Source organism: Diadema antillarum, unplaced genomic scaffold, assembly GCF_040938485.1.
Source record: "Diadema antillarum isolate AM-2024a unplaced genomic scaffold, OU_Dant_1.0 seq00001333_RagTag, whole genome shotgun sequence".
Lineage (NCBI taxonomy): Eukaryota > Metazoa > Echinodermata > Echinoidea > Diadematoida > Diadematidae > Diadema > Diadema antillarum.
This window is the reverse complement of record NW_027272103.1, coordinates 319,800-342,729: the sequence shown is the minus strand read 5'-3', so window position 1 is coordinate 342,729 and position 22,930 is coordinate 319,800. Positions and strand designations below refer to the sequence as shown.

The window sequence follows — 22,930 nt, the reverse complement described above, 5'->3', positions numbered from 1 at the left end:
GTACAATGTATGTGAGACTTTCCTCCCCAAGTAGAGGATGGATCGAGGAGGGCGGTTTCACTTTGGTCTAGTTTCAGTTTGGTTTGCGTCATTTGGATGGGGTACTCTCTCTACATGTTTGACGGTATCCAAGGACACAAAGGCATCATGTTCCTTGATCAAAACACAAGGTAACAGAAGCTTTTGTCTTGCACTGAAAGTTAACAAGCGGGAAACTCCACTGTAGCAGCAAGAAAGCTCACACCATCAGTCAGCAAAAGAAACCAGTGCTCTCACTGTCGTCACAACATACAGACATTTCAAAGATTGGGGCAGCCCCACTGAAGAATACATGTATATAATCTGCCACTCATCCTATGGCAGTAGACATAGTCTGTACCTCATTTCAAGAAACCATACCTTTTCTTTCTTTCTTTTTTTTTAGAACTTAGAATACTTGTCGGTAGGTTGCATGAGAACCAGCACCACTCTCCTGCTTACCAAAGTGCAGACAATGGGGAAGATGCAGTCGTCAAACTTGGCTGCATCGAAAAATCAAATCTCACTTTCTGCAAAATATGAGAGAAATCGTGACCAAGGTAACCGGGCAAATCTTCAGGACAGACAAGCCTGTGCCACAGAAAGCTGTTACATGTCAGTGTGGCCTGCAGTATGGCATTCAGGAGTTAGCAGTGGGTTTATCTCGCTGTTAGACACAAGACTTTTACGGTACCAAACTTAATCTACATACGGGCACAAACAACACAAATTTAGAATGCTCAGCATTCACTGAGACAGCAGCAATGGTGAAAACAGATGGCTAACTTATGCCTGGAATATGATTTATTGTTTCTGGCAAAGGTCAACACATATGATTTTACCATAAACATGCATAAATGCACGATAGCACAGTACCTTTGGAGAGTAACGCGTCTCACATGGGTTGACATGACTTTAAGAGGGTGCGTGGTGGATTTTTCATTTTCATTTTTCTTCTTTACTGCTAGATGTCAAGTGCTCTCTATATTTGAAATATGATATCAGTACTTACGCCAGCGTTGTCGTTATATGAGGCTATCTGCCTATTCCACCTACTTGGATGAGGGTTCTTACTATATTACACTTTGTTATAGCAGGGATTTTTTTTTCATCATCTGCATTGAATGTAATCGTAGAAATTTCTTATTCGCTTTCAACAAGGTTTCTCTGGATTGTGCTTACTTCACAATGACACAAAAAGAATCTCAAGCCGACACTGTTACAATAAACTGTCTTTGTTCCTTCATATGCGTAATACCTCATTCGCAAAATAATACTGGCTGTATCAAACCTACGCCAAGGAAAAGATGCACATGGTGTAGATCCAACATGGAATCTTGTTTTTTACCTCAGTCATTTACCAGCTACTAGTGCCTAAATTTGCACACAGAAAGGTTGACTCCACCAACCAATGTCCCCCCAAGAGACTTGCACTGGGCCATACTGTAAAACTAGAAACATTCGCGGCCTGAAACTTTCGTGAATTGGAGCCAACAGCCTTCTTTGCGGTATGAAACATTCGTGAATTGCCACTGGCATTTAATACCATGTGTAGACAAGAACTTGCAAAATTTGAAAAAGTTTTATGCACGAGAACATTTCTGGTTTTACAGTACATCCCTCCTAGCAAATGCCAATGCTTCATTTCCATGGTTTCCAGGTCGACAAAGAGGAGGCAAATCTTGTAGAATTTTTGGATGCACAGACACACACTAACACGTATCACATACACCTTACGTTCTGACTTACATTGAGCTACGCACTAGACAGAGATAGATAGAGAGAGGAGAGAGAGAAGAGAGAGAGGACGATGCAGATAAAAGGAAAGATTTGCAAATTCTCTACTAAAGGTGTTTGCTGCCCTCATCAACTGACGTAGGCATACAGCGTGCTGCCATTCAGCGACATCAGAGACTTGACAGACTTGGCGTTGAGCTCTGTGGAATCAAACGGAGGACAAAGAATAATATTAAATGGCTTAGTCAAATACCGGGTTAGTGATTGGCTAAACACAGTCACGTGATGGAGGCACATTGGTTATGTTCACCCATGGGCAGAACATTTTTGTAATGTTCTCCCATAGGAAAACATTTTCATGTAACAAATGGCAAACAATAACGATTGAACGATCATATTTTTCACGCAATCGATAGGATAAATTTGCCTATTCCATACAATGTGAAAAAGCAGATGACCGATTATTGTAATGCGTACGAAAGTGTGATTTGAAAGACCTGCACACAGTGAATTTGGCTCTGCACGAGCGAGCGAGTGCGTTGTGCTGGTGGTTGACGTTGCGAACATAGATTCCACGGAAAATTCTGCGCAAAATGCAAGATTTCCTTTGTTTTCCGACAACGAACTCGACAGTATCATTTCAGAAAAGGACACGAAGGATGTCACAAAACACGCAGTGAATGTTTTACGACATTACTGCACGGAAAGGAATATTTCAATCGCTGATGTCGAACAGAAGTGCCCCGCTGAACTATGTCATTTTCTCCGTATTTTCTACGCTGAGGTACGGCAAGCCAATGGGGACCTTTATGCTAAGCATACCATGATATCAATAAGGTATGGTTTGATGCGCCACTTTGAAATCAATTGATATCACGAACAGTACTATTTTCAAACCTGCTGACGACATGTTCCAAGCGATGATGCAGAAGCTCAAAAGTGAGGGAAAGGGAGTTATCAAACACAAGGAGCTAATCACAAAGGACTACATGATCAAAATTAAGAACTCTTCAGCTTTGGATGTTTCTACACCAAGAGGACTTCAAAATAAAGCTTTCGTGGAAGTCATGCTTCATTTCTGTAATCGCGGTCGCGAAAACCTACGAGACATGAAGAAAGACGACTTTGCTACTGCAACAGACTCAACCAACCGATCCTACATCTATGTGAAGAAAGACAAATTAACAGAAAATCATCCTGGTGAGTTTGGCGGTGACGGTGAGGAAAGCCAAACAGGTAGAATGTATGAGACTGCTTCAGATGATTGCCCAGTGAAGTCATTCTGTTCTTACATGTCACGACTTAATCCTTCATGCGCATTCTTGTGGCAATGACCAAAGGCTAAATTCAGTCCTGATAGCCAAACTCCATGGTATGACAATATGCCTGTTGGCAAGAACACCCTGGGATCAATGATGGTGAAAATTTCAACTGAAGCAAACTGTTCTACAAAATACACGAATCACTGTTTGCGTGCAACGACTATCACAACTCTCGACGCAGCAGGCTTTGAAGCACGTCATATCATGGCAGTTTCTGGTCACAAGGCAGAATCTAGTCTGAAACATTACTCCAGAATTCAAGACGCACAAAAATGACGAATGAGTTTCACAATTTCAGAACAATGTCAGTACAATACTGCCTGTACCAGTACATCATTATCAGAACATGGTTCTGGTCCTTCAACAAGCACAGTCCTACCCCTACTAGCCCAGAGTAGGCCTAAATCTACGCGCATGAGTAGCGCCAGGAATCTATCGGCATCAACAAGCAGTGGTACTATGGAAATTGTTCCAGCTTCACCGCCAGCATAGCCACAGCAGATTCGTGAGTATGCTGCGTCAACTTCTCCAGTGAACATATCCCAAATAAACTCCAACAAGATTGACTCCCACCAGCACCTCCACTTTCATGGATGTAGGGTGAAAATCTTCTACAAGTAGATTACACTAACCGGTCACTGTAGCCCAGCGGTCTGCACACAAAGTACTGTACATAACTACATTGTATAAGTTCACGTTCTTCAGACTTTGGAAATTCTCCACGCTCAACATAGACCTAAGTTTCTGTGACAAGTTGAAGGTAAGTTTTCTCAGATTACTTTGACTATAATATCGACCCAAAACAGATGATGGTATTTGACTAAGCCATATAATATAACAGATGATGACTTTTGTTGTCGGGGACATGTACCAAACGTTCCACCCTCGGAGTTTGAAATGCTATTTCGGGAGGCTACAAGTCCCTCGACTTTGTCTCGGGACTTATAACCTCCCTCAATAGCATTTCAAACCCTTCAGATGGAACATTCGGTATGTTCCCTCCCCCGCCAGTCATCATCTATGTAATATCAGAAATATTGAAACTCTCATTTGACTTTTCTTGAATATGCAAAGAGTATTTGATTCCCTCACTGTTTTTGTCAGAATCCCCAATTTCCAACTTATTAAAGCTCTTACTTTTCTTCTTTTTTTGAACAACTACAAACTGGAACTGATCATCGCACCTTGTCTGTCTATAGATTGGAAATTGAATCCACAGGTGCAGAAGAAATGAGGTTCTCCCATAACCTCTGTGACCGAGTTGAAGTCGAGACAAAAGAAGTTACCCCCCTCCCCCATAAGAAGATGACAAAGATTATGACGAAAGTAATGAAAACAAACAGAATCCACAATCATCAAGATTCTAGAGTTCTAACACAGATTTTCCAGATGACCATGGGAAGCAAAATATTTTGAAGATGATGTCTGTGCAAAATTACAATATTTGAGAAACCTTACTTTCCTCCATTGATTCAGAAACACTGCTTGCATTGTAGATTTTTCCATTTGCGACTGACAATTGGAAAAGTACAAGGAGAGGGAAACTCACCGTTGCTTTTATTCCTTGACCGGTAGAGAGCGAGGGCCTTCCCATGAAGGCCGAAAATGACCCTGACGTGGTTGACCAGCTGGTCGACGGTCAGCAAGAAATCACCGGGAGGGTTCTCAAGGAGGACGGTCCCGCGCGTGCTCCTGGCGCCGAGGGCGGGCTTCGCGTCGCACAACTCCACATTGATGAACTTGCAGAAGGGGGTGGGGCCGTTGCCCGTGGCGACCACCTTTGCCGACTGCGATGCCGAGGAGGCAGAGGACCCGTGATGACCCCGGACGATGACCAGTTCCAGACTGGGACCCTTGAGCTGAAGATGAGGACAAGAACAGAGAAAGTAAGATCAATACTTGTGGGGAGTGCAGTTAGATGAAACTCAATAGATTTACTGACTTATTGCAACTGATTAACAAACTGCCCTAAAGAGCAACATACAATAAAGTAAATAATTTCATGAATGTGAAGATTTACTGACTGTTGGGCAGATACGGGAAGGATGGCATACACAATTAAAAGTGATTCAAAACTGTATATGTACAGAAATAGAAAGACAAAGAGATTGATAAATTGATTACCAATTACATACAAAGTGATGAGCTTTCAATAAATCCAAAGACTAAAATAGCATCTCTTACTCTCTCCTCTGCGTGCATGTATTGTATGTATGTATGTATGTATGTATGTATGTAGGTATATATGTCTGTCTGTATGTATGTATGTATGTATGTATGTCTGTCTGTATGTATGTATGTATGTAAGTACGTATGTATTTATGTATGTATATATGTATATGTGGTGCCTTTCACCACCAGCTTTGGACTCTAAAGTCACACTCGACATAAATATGAGCTGGGGATACAGGATAGAAACTGATAAACCCATTGCTTGGATATGGGCTGGAGCTGATGACGTGTGTTTGTATGTATGTATGTACAATGTATGTATGTATGTATGTATGTACGTACGTATGTATCTGTCATCTGTCTGTCTATCTATCTATCCATCTTCCTTATCTATACATCTCTATACATATTTTTCAATAGATAACAGGATTGATGAGTGATGCACAGTGATGGTTAAATGACACACATTGATATGTGAAGGATGAAAGGGCTTCAAGAAAGAAAAAATCAAAAACAGAGGGCAGGACATGAAATCAAATAGAGAGATTAGCATGTGCATGATTAAAAAACATAAACGTGACAAAAGATAACTGGACAAAAAGAATCTATTAAGCAGATACTGAGAAAGCAGCCACACTCACCTGAAATGTTTCCCTGATGATCTCTTCGGTGCCATTGGGTGTTGGCAAGGGCAGGAGTGGCTGCTTGATGGTGCTGAAGATGTACTCCTCGTGGGCGGGGATGATCTGTGTGAGGCGGTCGCTGGGCGGGTCCACCTGGTAGAAGATGGTGATCTCATCTGTTGGAACCAGGTGAGCCTGTAATAAATAAAATTCAAGGATAGCTTGTGGTAAACTCTTGCACCCCCTTTTCTTTTTATCACAGAGTTGAACAAGAAGAGACAGCAGATCAAACCAGTATGTGTGAATATTTGCAAATAAATTATGCAAACACTCAAAGATAAAAGGGTGCATATCAATATCAAATAGGCCTCAAATGTAATTCTATCTAACTTTTGTTTTACAATGGACTGGAGCCATCACGAGTCCTTCAAAAAAAGAAAGAAAAAAGAGCTGATTATTTCTTGAAGTAACATCTTGTAAGTATCTTATTTGACGAATCCTCGATTCTGATTGGTCGAAATCGTGGATGTCAATTTCATAACATGAGGTCAAGAACCCTCGGGGCAATAATATCAACAATGCCCTGAAAAGCTGTCATTTATTATGTAAATCATCCTACAGCAGTTGATCACACTACCCTGGGCCTCACACACTATAAACTTAGCACCTACTTAGTGATCCTATAGCAGGAGAAAACTGCACTCACATTGCACCATACACATTACAGCTTTAAAATCCATCTAGTCCAAGAAAACACAGTTCTGTGGTTTGGTGCTATTTTGTTTCTTTTAAACCGACATTTTAAAGATTCATTGTTAGTGTTTAATGAGGTAGAGCAAAGCTTCTTTCATTCAAGGTTGTTGTTGTTCATATTTTTTTTTTTCTTTTGCTGAATTGTTATTTAATCTTTAACTGCCGAAATAATTGTAATTCTTAAATTGGCAAAGCATTTTAGAAAACTGAAGTTCCTGTTTTCTCCCAAATAAGTAAATTTTTGTTTGACACAATGGTAATCTCTGGAGCAAAGTTTCCCCGAGGACTTGAAGTGATGACAATGGTTTATGCCTGATACCTTTTTCCTCAGTTTCTGGATGCGGTTGACGACCTCGCGCGCCACCCCCTCATCCAGCATGGACTGGTCCGGAGTCACATCCAGGAGGACCAGGATCTAGAGATGACCAAATGATGGGAGAAAGAAGAGAAAGATGCACTGGGCTGTCACAGTTGGAGAAATAAATATATATATATATTTTTGTTATATAATAGATGAAAAGAGGACAGTCAAGTTACTAGAACTCTCATATGTCAAATTATCAATTTCATCTCATTCAAGTAAAAGGGAGATATAAAAGATTGATAAAGTAATAATACTGCAAGAAAATGATAACATACATGAAATATTGTTCCTGAGACTGACAATAGCAAACACGTTTTGATCCTACAGGTATGAGCTAACAAACTATACATACTCATAATTCCTCAAAACTAATGGCTTCTGTATGGTAGGGGAATACAACACTAATTACGACAACCAAAAAAAGTTCATTTTTCAAGCTTAGTGACACCACTGAGGTATGCTAGTTGCCTTTTGACCTCACCTTTCCGTCTGAGTGGGCCTGGTACTGTGAAGTTTCTGTGGGCGACTGCCCCATGGTGTAGCTGAGCCGCAGGTCGTCCTTGCCCAGGGTGTAACCTTCGACCTCGATCTCGCCTTTGGCTAAGAAGCCTTCCAGCTGGGCATCGGAGAGCTTCTGGATAGCGGCCGCCACCCGCTTGAAGTCACCCTTCAGCCGCTTGCCCAGGATCATGTGGTCGGGCTCGGCGTGGAGCTCCACGCGGTACTTTGCCTTGTCCTGAGAGGTTGTGACCTTTCTCACGTTGAGTTCCTGTGGATGTCAAATGATATCATTTACTGTAAAAAGTGGAAATTTTCGTGTGAGTACTTTTTCGTGTTCGGCCGGATAAGATGAGTATTGCTTGTATTCTATTTCCACCGACATCAACAAACAGAAACATAGGACATGCAGAAATATTTTCACGCTAGTTGCTGGTTGTGCGAAATGCATGAAAATTTGGAAATTACTACAATTTGGGTCTAAAGAAATAAAACAAGTATTGAATGTCAAATATCTGGTTTGTAATCTCTCACTAAAAAGAAAGTCAAAAAATTAATCATAGCAAGTAAGCCTTAGAGAAATAACCCCCATAACAGTGTTACACTCCTACGATTATCACACCGGGCAAAATCATTGGCACATTATACAATGTACATCAAAATCCACACTACTGCAACTTGGACAGACACATTCCCCCGACTGAATCACGGGAGACTTGTTGGTTTAAATGCACAACCAGGGACCTATTGCATAAAAGTTGATATCACACATACATCAGAAAATCGAATGTAAGTCTTTGAACTCTCGATTCTGATTAGTTGATACCTCGCTTACGTTGGAATGCATCTTTTTTATTATGCAACAGGGCCCAGCTTTTTAACATTTATGCAGCCATTGTATAGAGATGGACCAGACCTTCAGGACAGAAGCCAGCCTCACCTCAATGATGTACTTCTCCAGGGAACGGATATCATCCAGGCACTCCTTGCTGGGGTTCACCACCACCACCTCCTTCAGCGGGTACTTGGTCGGGATGGTGTTGCGGTCTCGCAGCACGCGGGCCAGCTCGATGACCGTCTGCATGTTGGCGACAGCACTCTCTATCTTGCTGTCGATCAGGTCATCCCTGCAATGAGAAAGCAATATGAAATATATACAAGTATATATTTAAGAAGAGTTTAAATGCAAAAACAAATATATCTCTTTTAATCTAACTGAGATGTCTGAGATTAAAGCTGCTGAAAAGCATAGACAATAATTACAATTAATGTGACAATTTTAATAATACATGTATCTTCAAAAATATCTCATTATGTAACAAACCTTGTATCAATTAAAAGATTTTATTTTTCTCTATTTGACTATGACCTTACTGAAAATGTGAAAAGGGCATTATCAGTTTTTGTGTTCAAATTCTTCATATTCACTCTCCTATATTTACAAGTACAGAAAAGTACAGTTTAGTCACATGAAAAAATTCAGACAGGTATACGTTTCAAGCTAAGGGAAACAAACTTCAAGTTCAGGTTTCATGTTAAATGACATTTATATCCAGCAAATATGAATACATGTAAGTACAAGCAACATGCAGTCAAATTATGATAAATAATGCTGGGTTTGAGGTATGATGTGATGATCTATGCTTTTTGTTGTTGTCGTTTTTTGGGCTTTTTTGTGGGACTATATTCCACAAGAATCTATTGTAATATATTGAAATATGAGATGCAGAAATGGACTGCAATGAAGTTTTGTTGGTCACTTAATCAACTCAGAGCAGTGCTTCTACAATGGGAAACTGCCTCAATACCACAAATGTTTAAACTCGCCCACTGTCACTGCAAGACACTTTGACATGAGGCTGGATGAGATAAGTAGGAATCTGAATGTCACCTAACCCATTTAAAGTCTCAGAAGCCTAATTCTGTGGTTTGGCATTGTGTCGAGCCATTCTAATTATTCAATGTAGTCAGTCATATGGTAGAGCAAAATATTCTTTTTCATTGGAGCCCTCTATTTTTCAGATAGAATTGTTCGTTTTGAGCAGCACATTTCAGAGATGCAAGGATCATCTGCCTAGTGCCCCCCCCCCCCCCCCCCTCCCCTCCCGAGGGTTGATAGGCTAAGAGTGGTATGATCTTTGGTCAAACCTTGGCTTGGGCTGCATCAGGTAGTGCACACTCCTCGTGTCCTGCCCGTCGGCCAAGTCAGAGTCCACCAAGTGCCGCAGGTTCTGGTACATGTGCTCCGTCAGAAATGGCGTGAAGGGCGCCATCACTCGCACCATGCAGTAGAGGACACTGAAGAGCGCCTGGAGAGCATCCTGACAGTCTTTGGCTCCACCCTCGCCCTGCGGAGGACAAATTCGGCACAGCATTGAGGAGTCACCCCTTGTTTCCTCTTGCATTACTATTAAGGGGTGTCTCAATGAAGGATGAGCGGTGATTGTTTGCGAAAATAGCAAAGTTTAGTGAATTTGACTTTCATCCGGGTTCGCAAACAGTTGCAATTGATGTTTGTAAACAAATTTCTTTGTGACAAGAAAAAACTGTTTGTGCATTTGACTGCAACTGTTTACAAACTTGATTGCAACTGCTTATGAACCCTGATGAAACCTAAAATTTGCTACATTAACAAACATTCGCTGCTCAGCGAGATACCCCCTTTAAAGGGGATGGCTAGTAACTGATCAGCAGGAATGCTGGGGGATGATTGTTCCAATCCTTGTGGGATTCATTTAAGAGTACATTATATATCTATAGTTGGGTGAAAATTAATTGCTTCAGAATGGTCTCATATTCAAGTAATGTGTAGTTTAATGTTTGCAGGTTAGCATGCCTGTACAGTGACAGGGCGATCGTTAACGGGCCGTTACATTAAAACTGCACATTACTTGAATATGAGACCATTCTGAAGCAATTAATTTTCACACAACAATAGATATATAATGTACTCTTAAATGAATCCCACAAGGATTTGAATAATCATCCCCCAGCATTCCCACTGATCAGTTACTAGCCATCCCCTTTAAGAAGTGGTGCAAGTTCTGCAAAAACACAAACTGTAAAAGTGGGAATTTTTCATGCGAGTAATTTTTTTATCTGTTTTTTGCGTTTGGTTAGTGAGACGGATTTCATGGATGGTCAAAACAATTGAGCAAACACTTCAAACAACTCACCACTGCCACAGTGGCTAGGGGTTTTTGGCAGTAGATACTATGGTAAACATTAAATGGTCTGCATTACAACATCAAATTCGCTCATGCTACAGGTCAAGCCTACGGAAGACAACTACAAAATACAAAGAAGTTATACCCCTACAATATACTTACCTTGAAATCAACGATATGAAATTATAGCGCATGGAACATGCAAAAAAAAAATTTCACTTTTATTTTCATGCTGGTTTTCTGTTAGGCAAAATAGACGTAAATTTCCAGCCAGTGAAGATTTTCACTTTAACAGTACTACAATAAACACTTCCCGAAATTTGTTTGTAATTTTTTTTTTTAATTCACCACGATGACTGATGCATTCTGGGATATCTCACCTTGAGTCTCTTCCTGTTTGAGCGCACATACCAGTTGGTCAGCATGTCCACAAACTTCACGAGTCGCGGTGCCACAGTGTAGAGGCGATAGGCTGAGCATGGCATAAGGCAGCAAGAGGAAAGACTAATATCATTCCATACAGTAATTGGGGTTAAAGAAATCATATTTAGTAGCAATACTTGGATATATGAACATGTAATGTCAAATAAAGAGAGCATATTGAATTCACAGTTACAACCCAAAGGTAGCAAAGGACACAATCTGAGCAAGAAGTATAATTAACACTTTAAGGTCTGTCTGCCCAATACAGATTCAAAGTTCTAAATCTTACCACATGACAAATGTTAAGCATTCATTAGACATTTATCATACTGCAGATAGAAATATCTCACAAGTCTTGTTACATTCACAAGCTAGGAGGACAAATTTTTCTATCCAAATGATCAGAATGTCATTTGCCTTGAAAGTACCAAGAGTTTTAATAAACCTACATATCATCTTATTTGGTACACTGATTTAACATCATGCCCTAAAACACATTCTTCTTGTAACAACTTAACTGCTACATGACAGGGTATCAGAAGCATCATTGGCTATTGGGTGGAAGCTTGGTAGTCCACTGGATATCACGCCTGACCAGCAATCAGGAGATTGTAGGTTCAAGTCCTAACCAAGAAATCACTCCATCGGAGTCATTCACCGGGTGAATCGTCACTACATTACCATGAGACATGAAATCAAAGAGAGCTCACTGAGTACTCACCAGCCATCTCTTTCTGGACATACTTGGTGAGGGACTGGGTGAAGGAAAGGATCCAGCGGTCCATGATGTTATCAGATGGCCTGAAAGTTTTCTCGTTGTGTAGGAAGGACACCTTCTCCTCCTGAAACACAGACAAAAGAGAAAGACGGTAGAATACTTGATACTCAATCGATGTCTTGATTTCATAATTTGATTTTTTTTTCTCTGTTGCAACAATTCTGTTAACAGAGCTGAAGTTTGTGTGTCCCTTTTGCAATCCTGAATATTACTATTAGATTCCTTTCATAAGCTGGCATATTACAGAAAGATGTAACTGAGACCTTCTCTAAGAATGATAAAACTGAAAACTTGTTCAAGATGGAAGTTTTCAGTGAATTTATTTGGACCCCTCCCCCCCCCCCCCCCCCCCGAATTCCAACCATTATTTCCAGTACAAAAGGGGAGTGTATTTGACATGGGGTTAGTTCTTCATTTCTTTGTTAAAAAGCTCTGAGGTGTATTACTGTAAGATTTCATATACAATCTTGGGAGACATTATCCTTCAAACCTGCAAAATTTGGTGATGTTTGCAAAAGGGATATATGACCTTTAATGTCCAATTCTCTACTTGCTGTCCCATTCCCCTTCCAATGGATCCATGCCACTGATTTCAATTTTTAAAGTAAATACCCTGTCTAAGCATAATATAGAAATGGTGCACAAGCAAAGGGCACCGCTTCAAAGCCCTGAAAGAAAGACGTCCCTGTCTATGTTACTCCTCACCCTCTGTAGTCGGTCCACGTTCTGCATGAGGAAGCGGTAAGCGTTGAACCATGGTAGGAAGATGTCTTTGAGCACATCACGCACCCCATTCTCCTGGAAGCGAAGGCTCTCAGCCCTCACCACAGGGGAGTTGACCAGGTACAACCTGCCATTTGTCGGCAACAAATCAGATGGGATATCTTAATGCCTGCTTGAAGCAAGGTTTGGTCACTGGTGCATGGGTCGACTGCAAAGGTGAAACTCTACAAACATGAAGACCTATTACAGATTGTTACTATTTACTTGCTGTGAACTGTGTCTTGGTGCTGGTAGTAGCTCACAGCACAATAATACCCTAGTAGTACTGGAATCAACGTTATACCTTGAATACACTAACTTGACTCCCTATGTGGCTTCCTGCAGCTATTTATTTTTTTTTTTTTTGGACAAAAAAACACTAGATCCAGATACAGTAACAATCGGCTTTCTCCCTGTAAACTTTTTCTACACCTGAGAGGTGAGGGGCATGATCAAGAATAAAAGTGCAATGGCAGGCCTCAAACCATAAACCTGTAAAAGCAGTGCACAATCTTCAAGTCCACAGTGCCACCCACAATTCAAGCTTGGCTCCAAAAATCAATCATTTCAGGTGATCCAAATAAAATGAAATAAAAGATGGTCCAAATAAAAATGTGGAACCCCCCCCCCTTTTATTAGGACCACCTTGTTTTACATTGATTTTTGATATCTCAACCAATTCCAAAACTGATTTTCCTCAAATAACATTTTAATTCCTCTTAGAATTGTATGCTCTTTGATATTTCATATATCGTCGCTTGGGTGACAAGACCTTGTATCTGCAAATTTGGTGAAATTGACTTTTTTGGATTAATGGTCAGATAATGGGTTAAGTGATGTCCTGTCCAAATCCCAAATGTCTTACTCCAAAAATGAAGCCACCACGGCATGTCAAAGGAAAGGCTATCCCATTCGCTGCAGTGCTTTGGCCGTCATGTTTTTTGGCTCTCCTGAACATTTGACATTTTGTAGATACGAGGTCTTGTCGCCCCAGCGACGATATGTGGTTTCTAATTATCTTGCAAAAATGTTAAAATGTGAATCCCTATCTCATCCAAAACTATACCATTCCTTTGAAAAATCTTTCAATGGCTCTCCTCACCTGAGAGCATCCGCACCATAGGCATGGACAACATTCATGGGATCCGGGTAGTTCTTCTTGCGCTTGCTCATCTTGGTTCCATCCGAGGCCAGGACCAGCCCGTTGACGATGAGATTCTGGAATGGTGGCTTGTCGAAGAGAGCCGTGGACAGCACAATCAGGGTGTAGAACCTGACAGCAAAAGGAAACAGATAAATGAATAAAACTAATGAGTTAGATGGTAAAAGGAAATGGAAATGTTCAAACATACATGTTGTTTCTTTAGACAACTACTGGGCATTACTACTGTTCACAGTCAGGGAGGAGCTACGGCCTTCTGCTTCTCAACATTCATTCTATTGTTACAGCACATCACTCTTAACCACTCCTTTCATCAATCTCTGTAGTTCATAAACCTCACAAAAATAAGATAGCCAACACTGACCAAATTTCATTGCGATCCTAATTTTTCTCCTGACTGGAGTACACACTGCTGCCATGGAATCTCATGTTAAAAGCAGTTTTCTTTCAAATACTCTTCCCCCCCCCCAAACAACCTTTAAGATACAATGTAGTCTGACATTTGTACAGTCTGTGGGATTCATATTAACACGGCTCCCATGTGTGCCTTTCTCAACCATGGGGCCCCTAGATTAGTCAACAGTGACAATTAATTCTTATATGTATACCTTACCAATAAGAAAACAAATGACAGGAAACCAATCACTAAAAAAGAAAAACAAACAAACAAACAAACAAACAAACAAACAAACAAACAAACAAACCCTGGCCCTACAGTCTACAATTATGAAGATGTTGTCATCAGCCATCACTCATTTCCCGCACATCTCTCGTACAGAGCTGCAACTGTTTACAAAACTGGTATGATTCATTCCTGACATGGCCATCTATGTTTCGAACAAACTTGTAAGCAAATGTAACTTCTCATCATTCCTTCTAGGGACATCTAATCTAGGTCATTCAATCCAGGGACATTTATTGATAGTTCCTTGTTATGATACTGAGTGTTACAGTCTGTATGTCACAATGCTTACACAATGGGGCAAAGGAAGATAGATCTTACCATCCCCTGGTCTGGTCGATACCCTCAGCGATGAAGTTGGCTGGAAAGCTGTCCTCAAACTCCTTCTTGTTCTCAAACGGGTAGTGCACCTGGGCGTACGGCATGCTGTGTGGAGGAGAGAAGAGCATCTTATTTCATCTGGTGTTATCTGAAACTTTTACTTTTTATCTGATTATGATCCCAGATTGGATGATAATGAAATTTAAATCAGTGAAAAAGAAGGGAGAATAAACAAAAATAAAAGGGGAAGTGCTTGCACACAATATTGCCTGGAACAATCACTCATGCGTGGTTTATTTTCTTAATCTTTTGCTCAACTTCGGTACCACCTCTGTTATGTTCAATGAGTTCCATGATCCCTGGTTAAAGTGACAATATAGACAGAAGGACATAAATATGTGCAAAGTTGATGCTCACTGTGCTTTTCTATAAAAAAATAGGGTGGGGTATGGGTTCAATACGTCCCAAGACCACCTGGAGAAGAAAAGTGGAGGGAGAATTAAAGGCCCTAAATCATTCACAAGGATCTATCCAGAGACTCGCTTGGGACCACGAGAAGTGGAGGATGTTCATTGCTGCCCTAAATGCCAATAGAAGCATACCAGGCAGTAAGTAATTAGAGCTGCTCCTCTACAGAGAAACACCAATGCTGTAATCCTTTCAACTTTAAGGACAATAAAATGCAAAGGAATGACTGCTTCCTCTGACTTTTATTCCATAAAAGGAAATGCACTGAAGAATTGTGAATAACCAAATAAAGGACTTGTGATGCACACGCCATCAACTTGTCTGATTTGCATTACAGATTGTGACCAATATCCCTGTCTCATATATACAAGGTGAAACGTCAAAACTTGCTTTAAGTTTCTCATTTTTGGCTTATTTTTGTTAACACTATCATTGTTCTGTTCGTTGGATTTCACTTTTTCTATTTCATTTAAATTGAACACGGAGTGGTGTTTTTCCTTCAAGTCGATCGATGTGATAATGGTTAACATTCACAATTTTTTTTCTTACCTTCCGCTCTCGAACCAGCAGTCAAAGACCTCTGAGATTCTGCGGAGGGGTGGCATGCCAGGTCTCTTGGATGGGATGGTCAGCTTGTCAACACTGGATGAATAAGGGAGGCAGAGAAAGTTTGGTCATTCCTTAGGTACACATATACCTACTCCAATTCAATTGTCTAAATTCCACATGACTATTTTTTTGGAAGCTTCCCCTCTTAATTCTTTATATGCCATGTTCGCACATTCAACTCAGTCGATGGCGTGCCAAGTTTGCATATTTTACTCAAACGCACAAACCCGCCCAGATCGATCGATAAATTGCCAAATGCCACAGTACAGTACAAGCTTTACTCGCAATTCACTTCCTCTCACAGGTATCTTGCATTGTGTGGTGATTGAATATCAAGCGGTGTTCCCTATTAGATTTTCTGATAAATTCTAAGCTCGTGTCACTGTTTTGTGTGCAAAAGTATATGCCTAGACAATAATGCAGCTATAGTGGTCATTTGCAAGCAAAATAACCATATACTTGTCATAAATTTACGTCAGAGCAAAGCTCGGAATTTTCTCTACAACATTGCTCATTGCATGTCCAGCATAACAAAAATCTATAAACAGTTACATGGAGGTGAAAATCAGAATGTATTCCAAAGAATGCCTATGGTGCAGTCTCAGAAGAGTGTGGCACACGGGGGGTTTACACCCTTGCACATAAAGAGTTAAGGCAATTGTTCATGAACATAGCATTAATAGAATTTGAATATGTTACAGAAAACAGTCTTTTGATGTTGATCCTCACCTTTCCCTGTGGAGGTCGGTGACCTCCGTCCCTGACAGCTCCTTCAGCTCCTGGATGGAGCCCACGCAGACAATCTCCTGGAGGTCCTCACTCACCCAGAGGGGGATCGGGGTGCCCCAGTAGCGGTTCCTGGACACCGCCCAGTCGTGAGCGTCACGCAGCCAGTTGGCAAAGCGCTTCTCTTTCACAAACTCTGGAACCCTTTATTTCAAAGCAGGAAATTTGTAGAGAATCACAAACAATCTTTCAGAAGAGTAATAAAGATAAGGGCTTGAAATCAGGAAAGGGCACTAGAAAGCACCTACTTATATGGCATCAAGAAAAAAGGAAACAATGGAGGACACAACTGTGCAAATCGAAGAAATATTTGTACTCATAAAAGCTACTTGGACCCTGCTCTGCCTAAAACAAGACCTAAACACTTTGTTACAATTTATAAATATTATATCTCCCCTTTAGGTTGCTAACCTGACCATTCATTTAATCTAAATTATTTGATGAGCTGTTACTTCTTGATAAGTATTCAAGAATAGAAAGACACTGATTTTTCATGATTACAAAAGGATTAGCAAGAATAGTATATCTCGAAGAAAATACAATCTATTTAATAAACATATGGGGGATCCAGGTAATTTCAATGAAATGGGTAGTTGATAGATGGAGTGGAGAGGTGTGTAATCACCAGTAGGTCATCTGATTGTTGGCCAGCAGGCGCTCAACCATGGGCTCCACCCGGACGAACCAGCTCGGCACGGCCTTGTAGATGAGGGGCGTGTCGGAGCGCCAGCAGAAGGGGTAGCTGTGCTTGCAGGTGCTGCTGTCTACCAGCCGCCCCATACTCTTCAGCTTCTTGATGATGTTCTTGTCCGCATCCTACAGGGAGAGAGCATTTAAGGAGGGAGGGTTGGAAAAGGACAACGGCGGGTGGTGGTGATTTAATTGATAGCCTTGAACAGTCCAAGCAAGTACCCTGTGAGGGATAAACCTGAAATACCCTCTCAGGGCTATTCAGCGGCTCAACGAAGCGTTGCGATCGTTATCTCTGTTCTCATTGCCGGTCGTTCCGATTTATGACTGGAAATTCTGCGGATTTTGCTGGCTCGTGCGAGCGCTGCACGCTCGCCGTGAGCTGGGTGGCCTTGTACACCCACATGCAGGCCGGACAAGTCGCAGCGTCACGTACCAGCGTCACGTACCAACCGGGGAGATACCAAGGAGGTACTAGGCTCGCCTAGTACCTCCTTGGAGATACCACACACAGTCTTCACATCCACCAAGTATAGTAACCCGCGCTAAGATGGGTTTAACAATTTGCACAAATCGAAAACTACACTAAGTGCACATAGTCGCTGCAGGATGATAACAAATAATAAAATAAAGATAAAAATAAACAAAATACATCGTCCCCCACACTCACGTACGCACACAAGCACAAGCACCCACAGCAAAAGCAACAAGGGTGTCAACAACATCAAAAGCAAAAACAAAACAAAAACTGGCATCATTCAGAACGTGTTGAATTCGGAGTATCAAGATACAGTTGTGACTTATATCTTGAGAAGAACGTATAACCATTTTTTCTTTTCAAATCATGTTCATGATGTATCAATTATTAAATCTGTATTTAATAGTCACATCCAGTATCAAACCGTATCACTCTGTGACTGAGAAAACAGCCATCTGCAGTATCTATGATATAAGAGTAAGAACATCTTCTATAGACGATCAAACGCAATTTCAAAACCCAGTTTTGGCAACTGAATGGATTTCGTTCTCCTACCTTCCCGTGGCCGGTACACTTGCCGAACTGTAAAGACGATGGTATCACACATCTCCTCAACTGGAACTACAGCTGTATTTTCAGTTATGATTCTATCACAGTCCCAAGTAGATATAACACAAAACGCCATCTTAGTCTCCAAAAAATGTTATCGATGCAGTCATGGCAACGTATATTCCATACCATCAGGGAGGTGGAAAGAGAATTGAATAATTATGCCTAGTTAGTGCACAGGGATAAACTGTACCGTGCTAATGGTCTCAGTGGCAGCTGACTGGAATCCAGGAAACCCGACTAAGGAATTAAGATAAAAACACAAAAACAACATCACTCCCCCACCCCCACCGAAGAACCCTGGATGGTATGTGTATGTGTTTCACAGTGATTTTCCACAGCAGACACTCTGCCGAGCGAGACTGCCTTTTCAATGTCACAGCACTTTCCCAAGATCAACGCAGGGACGTGATCAATGCACATTTGATTTTTCTGATAAACTGCGTTGATACCATCTTTTAATGTCTCCTGAAGATCATACTATAAAGATGTAAGCATCGATTTCATCCTACATAATGTATTTCCAAAATTTACAGTTGTGATTACATGTACATTATATCAAATGTGAGATGAGTGAGGTTCCTTCGTACAGCAGGCCCAAAACCACTTTTTCGGCACAATTGGACAATCACAAAACGGGAAAATTAAAGTTGTTAGAACAGGTTTCATTTTTATACCAATCCACGAGACAAATATTCAATTTTGTAGTTTAAAAATATGAACACATAATTTTGCTTTATTTTTGTGGTGTGATAATTTCTTTCATGAGGCGTAAATTTCATCATGTAACATACGTTACCAATGTCATTCTATTTCAAATGCTTTAAGATTGGTGACTACAGTCTATGATTGAGATAATTATATAACTATATAACAATAATCACATTTGTGGCACAGACACTATGGGGCCAGGTATGCCAAGAAAATTGAACGGAAAGGAAGATATGCAATCGGCGCCACAAAAAACATAACGACAACAATAACAACACAAAACACAGAAATAACAGAACTTGAGGAAATGCACTCAGACAGATACTAGACAACGAAGAACGAGGAAAGAGGAGCAGGGAAGAATAGAGAAGGAAAAGGAGAGGGATGGAAAAGGTCTATGGACACACTATACAAAATCTCAAGGACAAGTGAAACATGACGGGTTTTTTCATTAGACAAAATTAACTGGTATGTTTAGAAAGCAAATACTTTTTTTAAGTTTATACTTAAATGTAATTAACTTCACAGATTCTTTTAAATCATTATCCAAGCTATTCCAAAATCTGGGTCCGGCGTAAACAAATGTATTTTGAGTGTGTACAGTTCTCACTAAGGGAAGATGAAATTCTTTAGATTGTCTCGTGGGATAATTATGTACGTGGCTGTTACGGTGCAATAAAGAATACAATATTTTGGGTAAATGGATGCAGTTATAATTAAACATGAATTGACCAAGTTGAAACAAATACAACTCTTTTATTTCTACCCCATAACACAACAGTGAGACAGGCTCCCAACGTTGTTTTTTTTTTAACTTTCTGGTTCAGCGCGTTCATTGTTCTCGAAGAGCAGAGAATGACTCCACGATTGTATTGCAGCCCTTTGTCAAGGCCGATGTGACTTTTGTTAGAATCACGGCCTGGTAATGTAGGTGCCACTTCTCAAAGTCGAATGTAGGCTATGTACATAGTGACTGCAGATCCCTTTTCGAGGCGTGGGAAAATACGTTCTAGGTGCTTCAGCGAACGATAGCCCACGAAAGCGGCAACCAAGCAAGCAAGGCGAGACAGAGAGCAATACGATCGCCATTCCACGTGGGCTAACTGCACGGAGGCACGCGGTGTGTGCGCGTTTTTCTCTGTTTCAGTAGCGATAGCCTGACAAATTCAGGCCGGATTGAATGAGGCTAAGTGGACAAAATTTTCGAACATGTTGTGCTATGAAAGAGAGCGTGTGAATTTTGCTCACCGCGGATTATCCTGCAAAAGGGTCTATGAAAGGAAAGACTAATAATCTTCACTCTGAGGGAAAACGAGCGCAAGCCGCGGTGAGCAAAATACACCGTGTGTGTTTAAACACACGCATGTCGAAGCGGTTTTGCCGGTTCCCATAGACTTTACACGTGAAGGCGATTCGCTTGGCACTGAGCCAAGTTCGGCGAGCTCGCTCGGTCCTCCCCTTTTATCCTCTATAGGGTATTTCGGCGTTATCCTTCACAGGGTATTTGCTTGGACTGTTGAAGGGGGTGTCATTTGAATCCCCTTATGACAGAGATCCAGGGGGCATTTCATGAAGCATTTTGGTTGGATATTTTTCTGACAAACTGTTATAAGCTACTGAAATCCTTGCATCTGACTGGCTGAGGGCAAATTTGTCTGACAAATTTGTTGGACAAAAAACTTCATAAAATCCCCCCCCCCCCTCATGGGTAGCTGGTGACTTGCTGGCTACCCGAGGAACTTTGTTTCTTTCACCTCCTTAGTTTCTTGATGTTTTTGTCTGCACTCTACGGAGGAGCACAAGAGGAAGAGATGGTTTGTGAGGAGAAAGGAGTAGCAGTAATGATTCAGGCAAATATTCTTGGATAATCTTAAGACATGGGACCCTTTGAATAAGTCACCATACACATACTCCGTTTTATCACAGCTGATACTATGAACTCCCTGAATGTCCTTAAATGGTGCTTTGTTAATCTAATGGTAAGTGCTAATGCCAGTTTCAATCTCATGAACAGATCTTTGATAGATGACTGTGGTAATTCATCATTAAATATATACTCTATAAGCTGTTATTTTCGTGAGGGTTTAATTCTTGCGAATTTCGTGAATCACAGTTGGATCGCGAAGAGCTTAACAACACGCGAAAATGCCTCTAAGCGCAAAAATGTCTATGACCTTGTCATACGTGAAAATATCTGTATGCGAAAATAACAGTGTATACAGTACATTTCCTGCAGAGATGACTGTGACAGTTCATCATTAAACATACATTTCCTACATATTCAAAAGGTCTACTGTAGTTCATTATGAAAATACACAACACCATTAAAATGCAGACAAAAAGGAACTATTGCTTTCACATCTGATGTGCACACCTACCTTCACATACTGGCCAGCAAAGTCTGTGACCTCACTAGTGAAACGTCCACTCGCGTCCACTGGACACACAACCATCTCCTTGGTGATGACCCCATTCTCCAGGCACACCCGATAATCATCCTGTGGTATTTTATTTTTTAAATATTTGAGAATTATTAAAATGCACAGGATGATGAAAGAGCCACAAAATTTAAAAAGCTAGAAACCTTGATGCAATGATTTGAAAACATAAAAAGCAAAATATTGCATGAGACAAGTACATGACACGATGAAATAGAATTGGCTTTGTGGCTTCGAAATCAACTTGTTTCCTGTGCAAAGGCCAACAATTTCATGAGTGCGCTATGAGACTATGAATCAGCTCTGTGTTTTACTGGTTCTTTTCTACAACTTTTATATTTCTTCTTGAAAAATATATTCCAATTCACAAAATCTTTATCAAAATATAACATAATTTAAGGTCTCACTCATCATAATTGCAAGTCATTGATGTTAATAACTTGAATCGGACAAGTTGGTTCTGTTGATGTGCTTTGATTTTGCTACATCATGAAACACTGTAAAAGCTACAAGAGATTTCATGACAGTTGTTGAGCAACAACAGCACAAACACACATACTCCCATCAAAACATGTTGAAGGACCCTGGAATCTATCCAATCTTGAAAATGGTTCAAAAGCACTTATCCAGTAGTCTTGCCTTGAATTTTCGTAAGACTTGGATTTCAAATTTTCTGACTCGTACCTGACCAAAGAAGGCAGCCTGATGGACAACCCCGGTACCACTGTCGTCCGTCACGTAGCCGTCGGTCGTCACTTTGAAGGCACCCGTCTCTTTCAGCTGTTGGAACCGAATCAAAGCAGGATGATTAAAACTTACGCTGTCACAATCTCATGCAAACATGTCATTGGTTTGGTGTCAGCTGTTTGAAACAGAGTTGGAATTTCCATCCAGCAAAATTTTTTGTAATGTAACATCAGATGTGAGACATTTAGTGCCTACTTGTGTAATTCAAACTGATACACAAACAAATATATACCCACCAAGTAAAACTGGCCTGCTATTACTTGGCACTTTGATGGTATATTCTTCATTGCCAAGTTTGTCTGTTTTTTAATTCTCCTTTCTTAACACTCTTTTCCTTTAATCCTGAACAACTATCCATCTTCCTCCTATCATGTACCTTTCATTCTTTTCTTTTGATACCACAGCTGAGGCTCATATTGTTTTGCATTTTTTTTTCTCTCTTTATTGACTCACCTTTGCAAAGTATGGGAAGAGTGGCTTATACTTCTTCCCTTTCAGTGTTGCACCTTTGAATCTGTTGAAAAAAACCAAGACAAACAATTTAGACTTTACTACAGTGCAGCACGCACACATACACACACACATATATGCAAAAGAATTTTATTGTGTAGT

At 40.7% G+C, this 22,930-nt stretch overlaps 1 protein-coding gene across 1 annotated transcript in view; it reads right to left on the bottom strand.

Moving 5' to 3' along the window:
- Window positions 1–1,884: 1,884 nt before the first annotated feature.
- LOC139708403 (isoleucine--tRNA ligase, cytoplasmic-like) overlaps window positions 1,885–22,930 on the bottom strand; it is a 31,465-nt gene continuing 10,419 nt past the window's right edge. The window contains exons 8-25 of the mRNA XM_071620356.1: window positions 22,772–22,832; window positions 22,256–22,351; window positions 21,512–21,631; window positions 17,271–17,461; window positions 16,589–16,789; window positions 15,800–15,892; window positions 14,783–14,887; window positions 13,720–13,890; window positions 12,561–12,705; window positions 11,799–11,919; window positions 11,035–11,126; window positions 9,636–9,835; window positions 8,428–8,614; window positions 7,471–7,758; window positions 6,945–7,040; window positions 5,891–6,067; window positions 4,627–4,936; window positions 1,885–1,955 (exon numbers count right to left, since the gene is read on the bottom strand). Coding sequence (XP_071476457.1) covers window positions 1,885–1,955; window positions 4,627–4,936; window positions 5,891–6,067; window positions 6,945–7,040; window positions 7,471–7,758; window positions 8,428–8,614; window positions 9,636–9,835; window positions 11,035–11,126; window positions 11,799–11,919; window positions 12,561–12,705; window positions 13,720–13,890; window positions 14,783–14,887; window positions 15,800–15,892; window positions 16,589–16,789; window positions 17,271–17,461; window positions 21,512–21,631; window positions 22,256–22,351; window positions 22,772–22,832 — 2,725 coding nt within the window. The remainder of the gene's footprint in view (window positions 1,956–4,626; window positions 4,937–5,890; window positions 6,068–6,944; window positions 7,041–7,470; window positions 7,759–8,427; window positions 8,615–9,635; window positions 9,836–11,034; window positions 11,127–11,798; window positions 11,920–12,560; window positions 12,706–13,719; window positions 13,891–14,782; window positions 14,888–15,799; window positions 15,893–16,588; window positions 16,790–17,270; window positions 17,462–21,511; window positions 21,632–22,255; window positions 22,352–22,771; window positions 22,833–22,930) is intronic.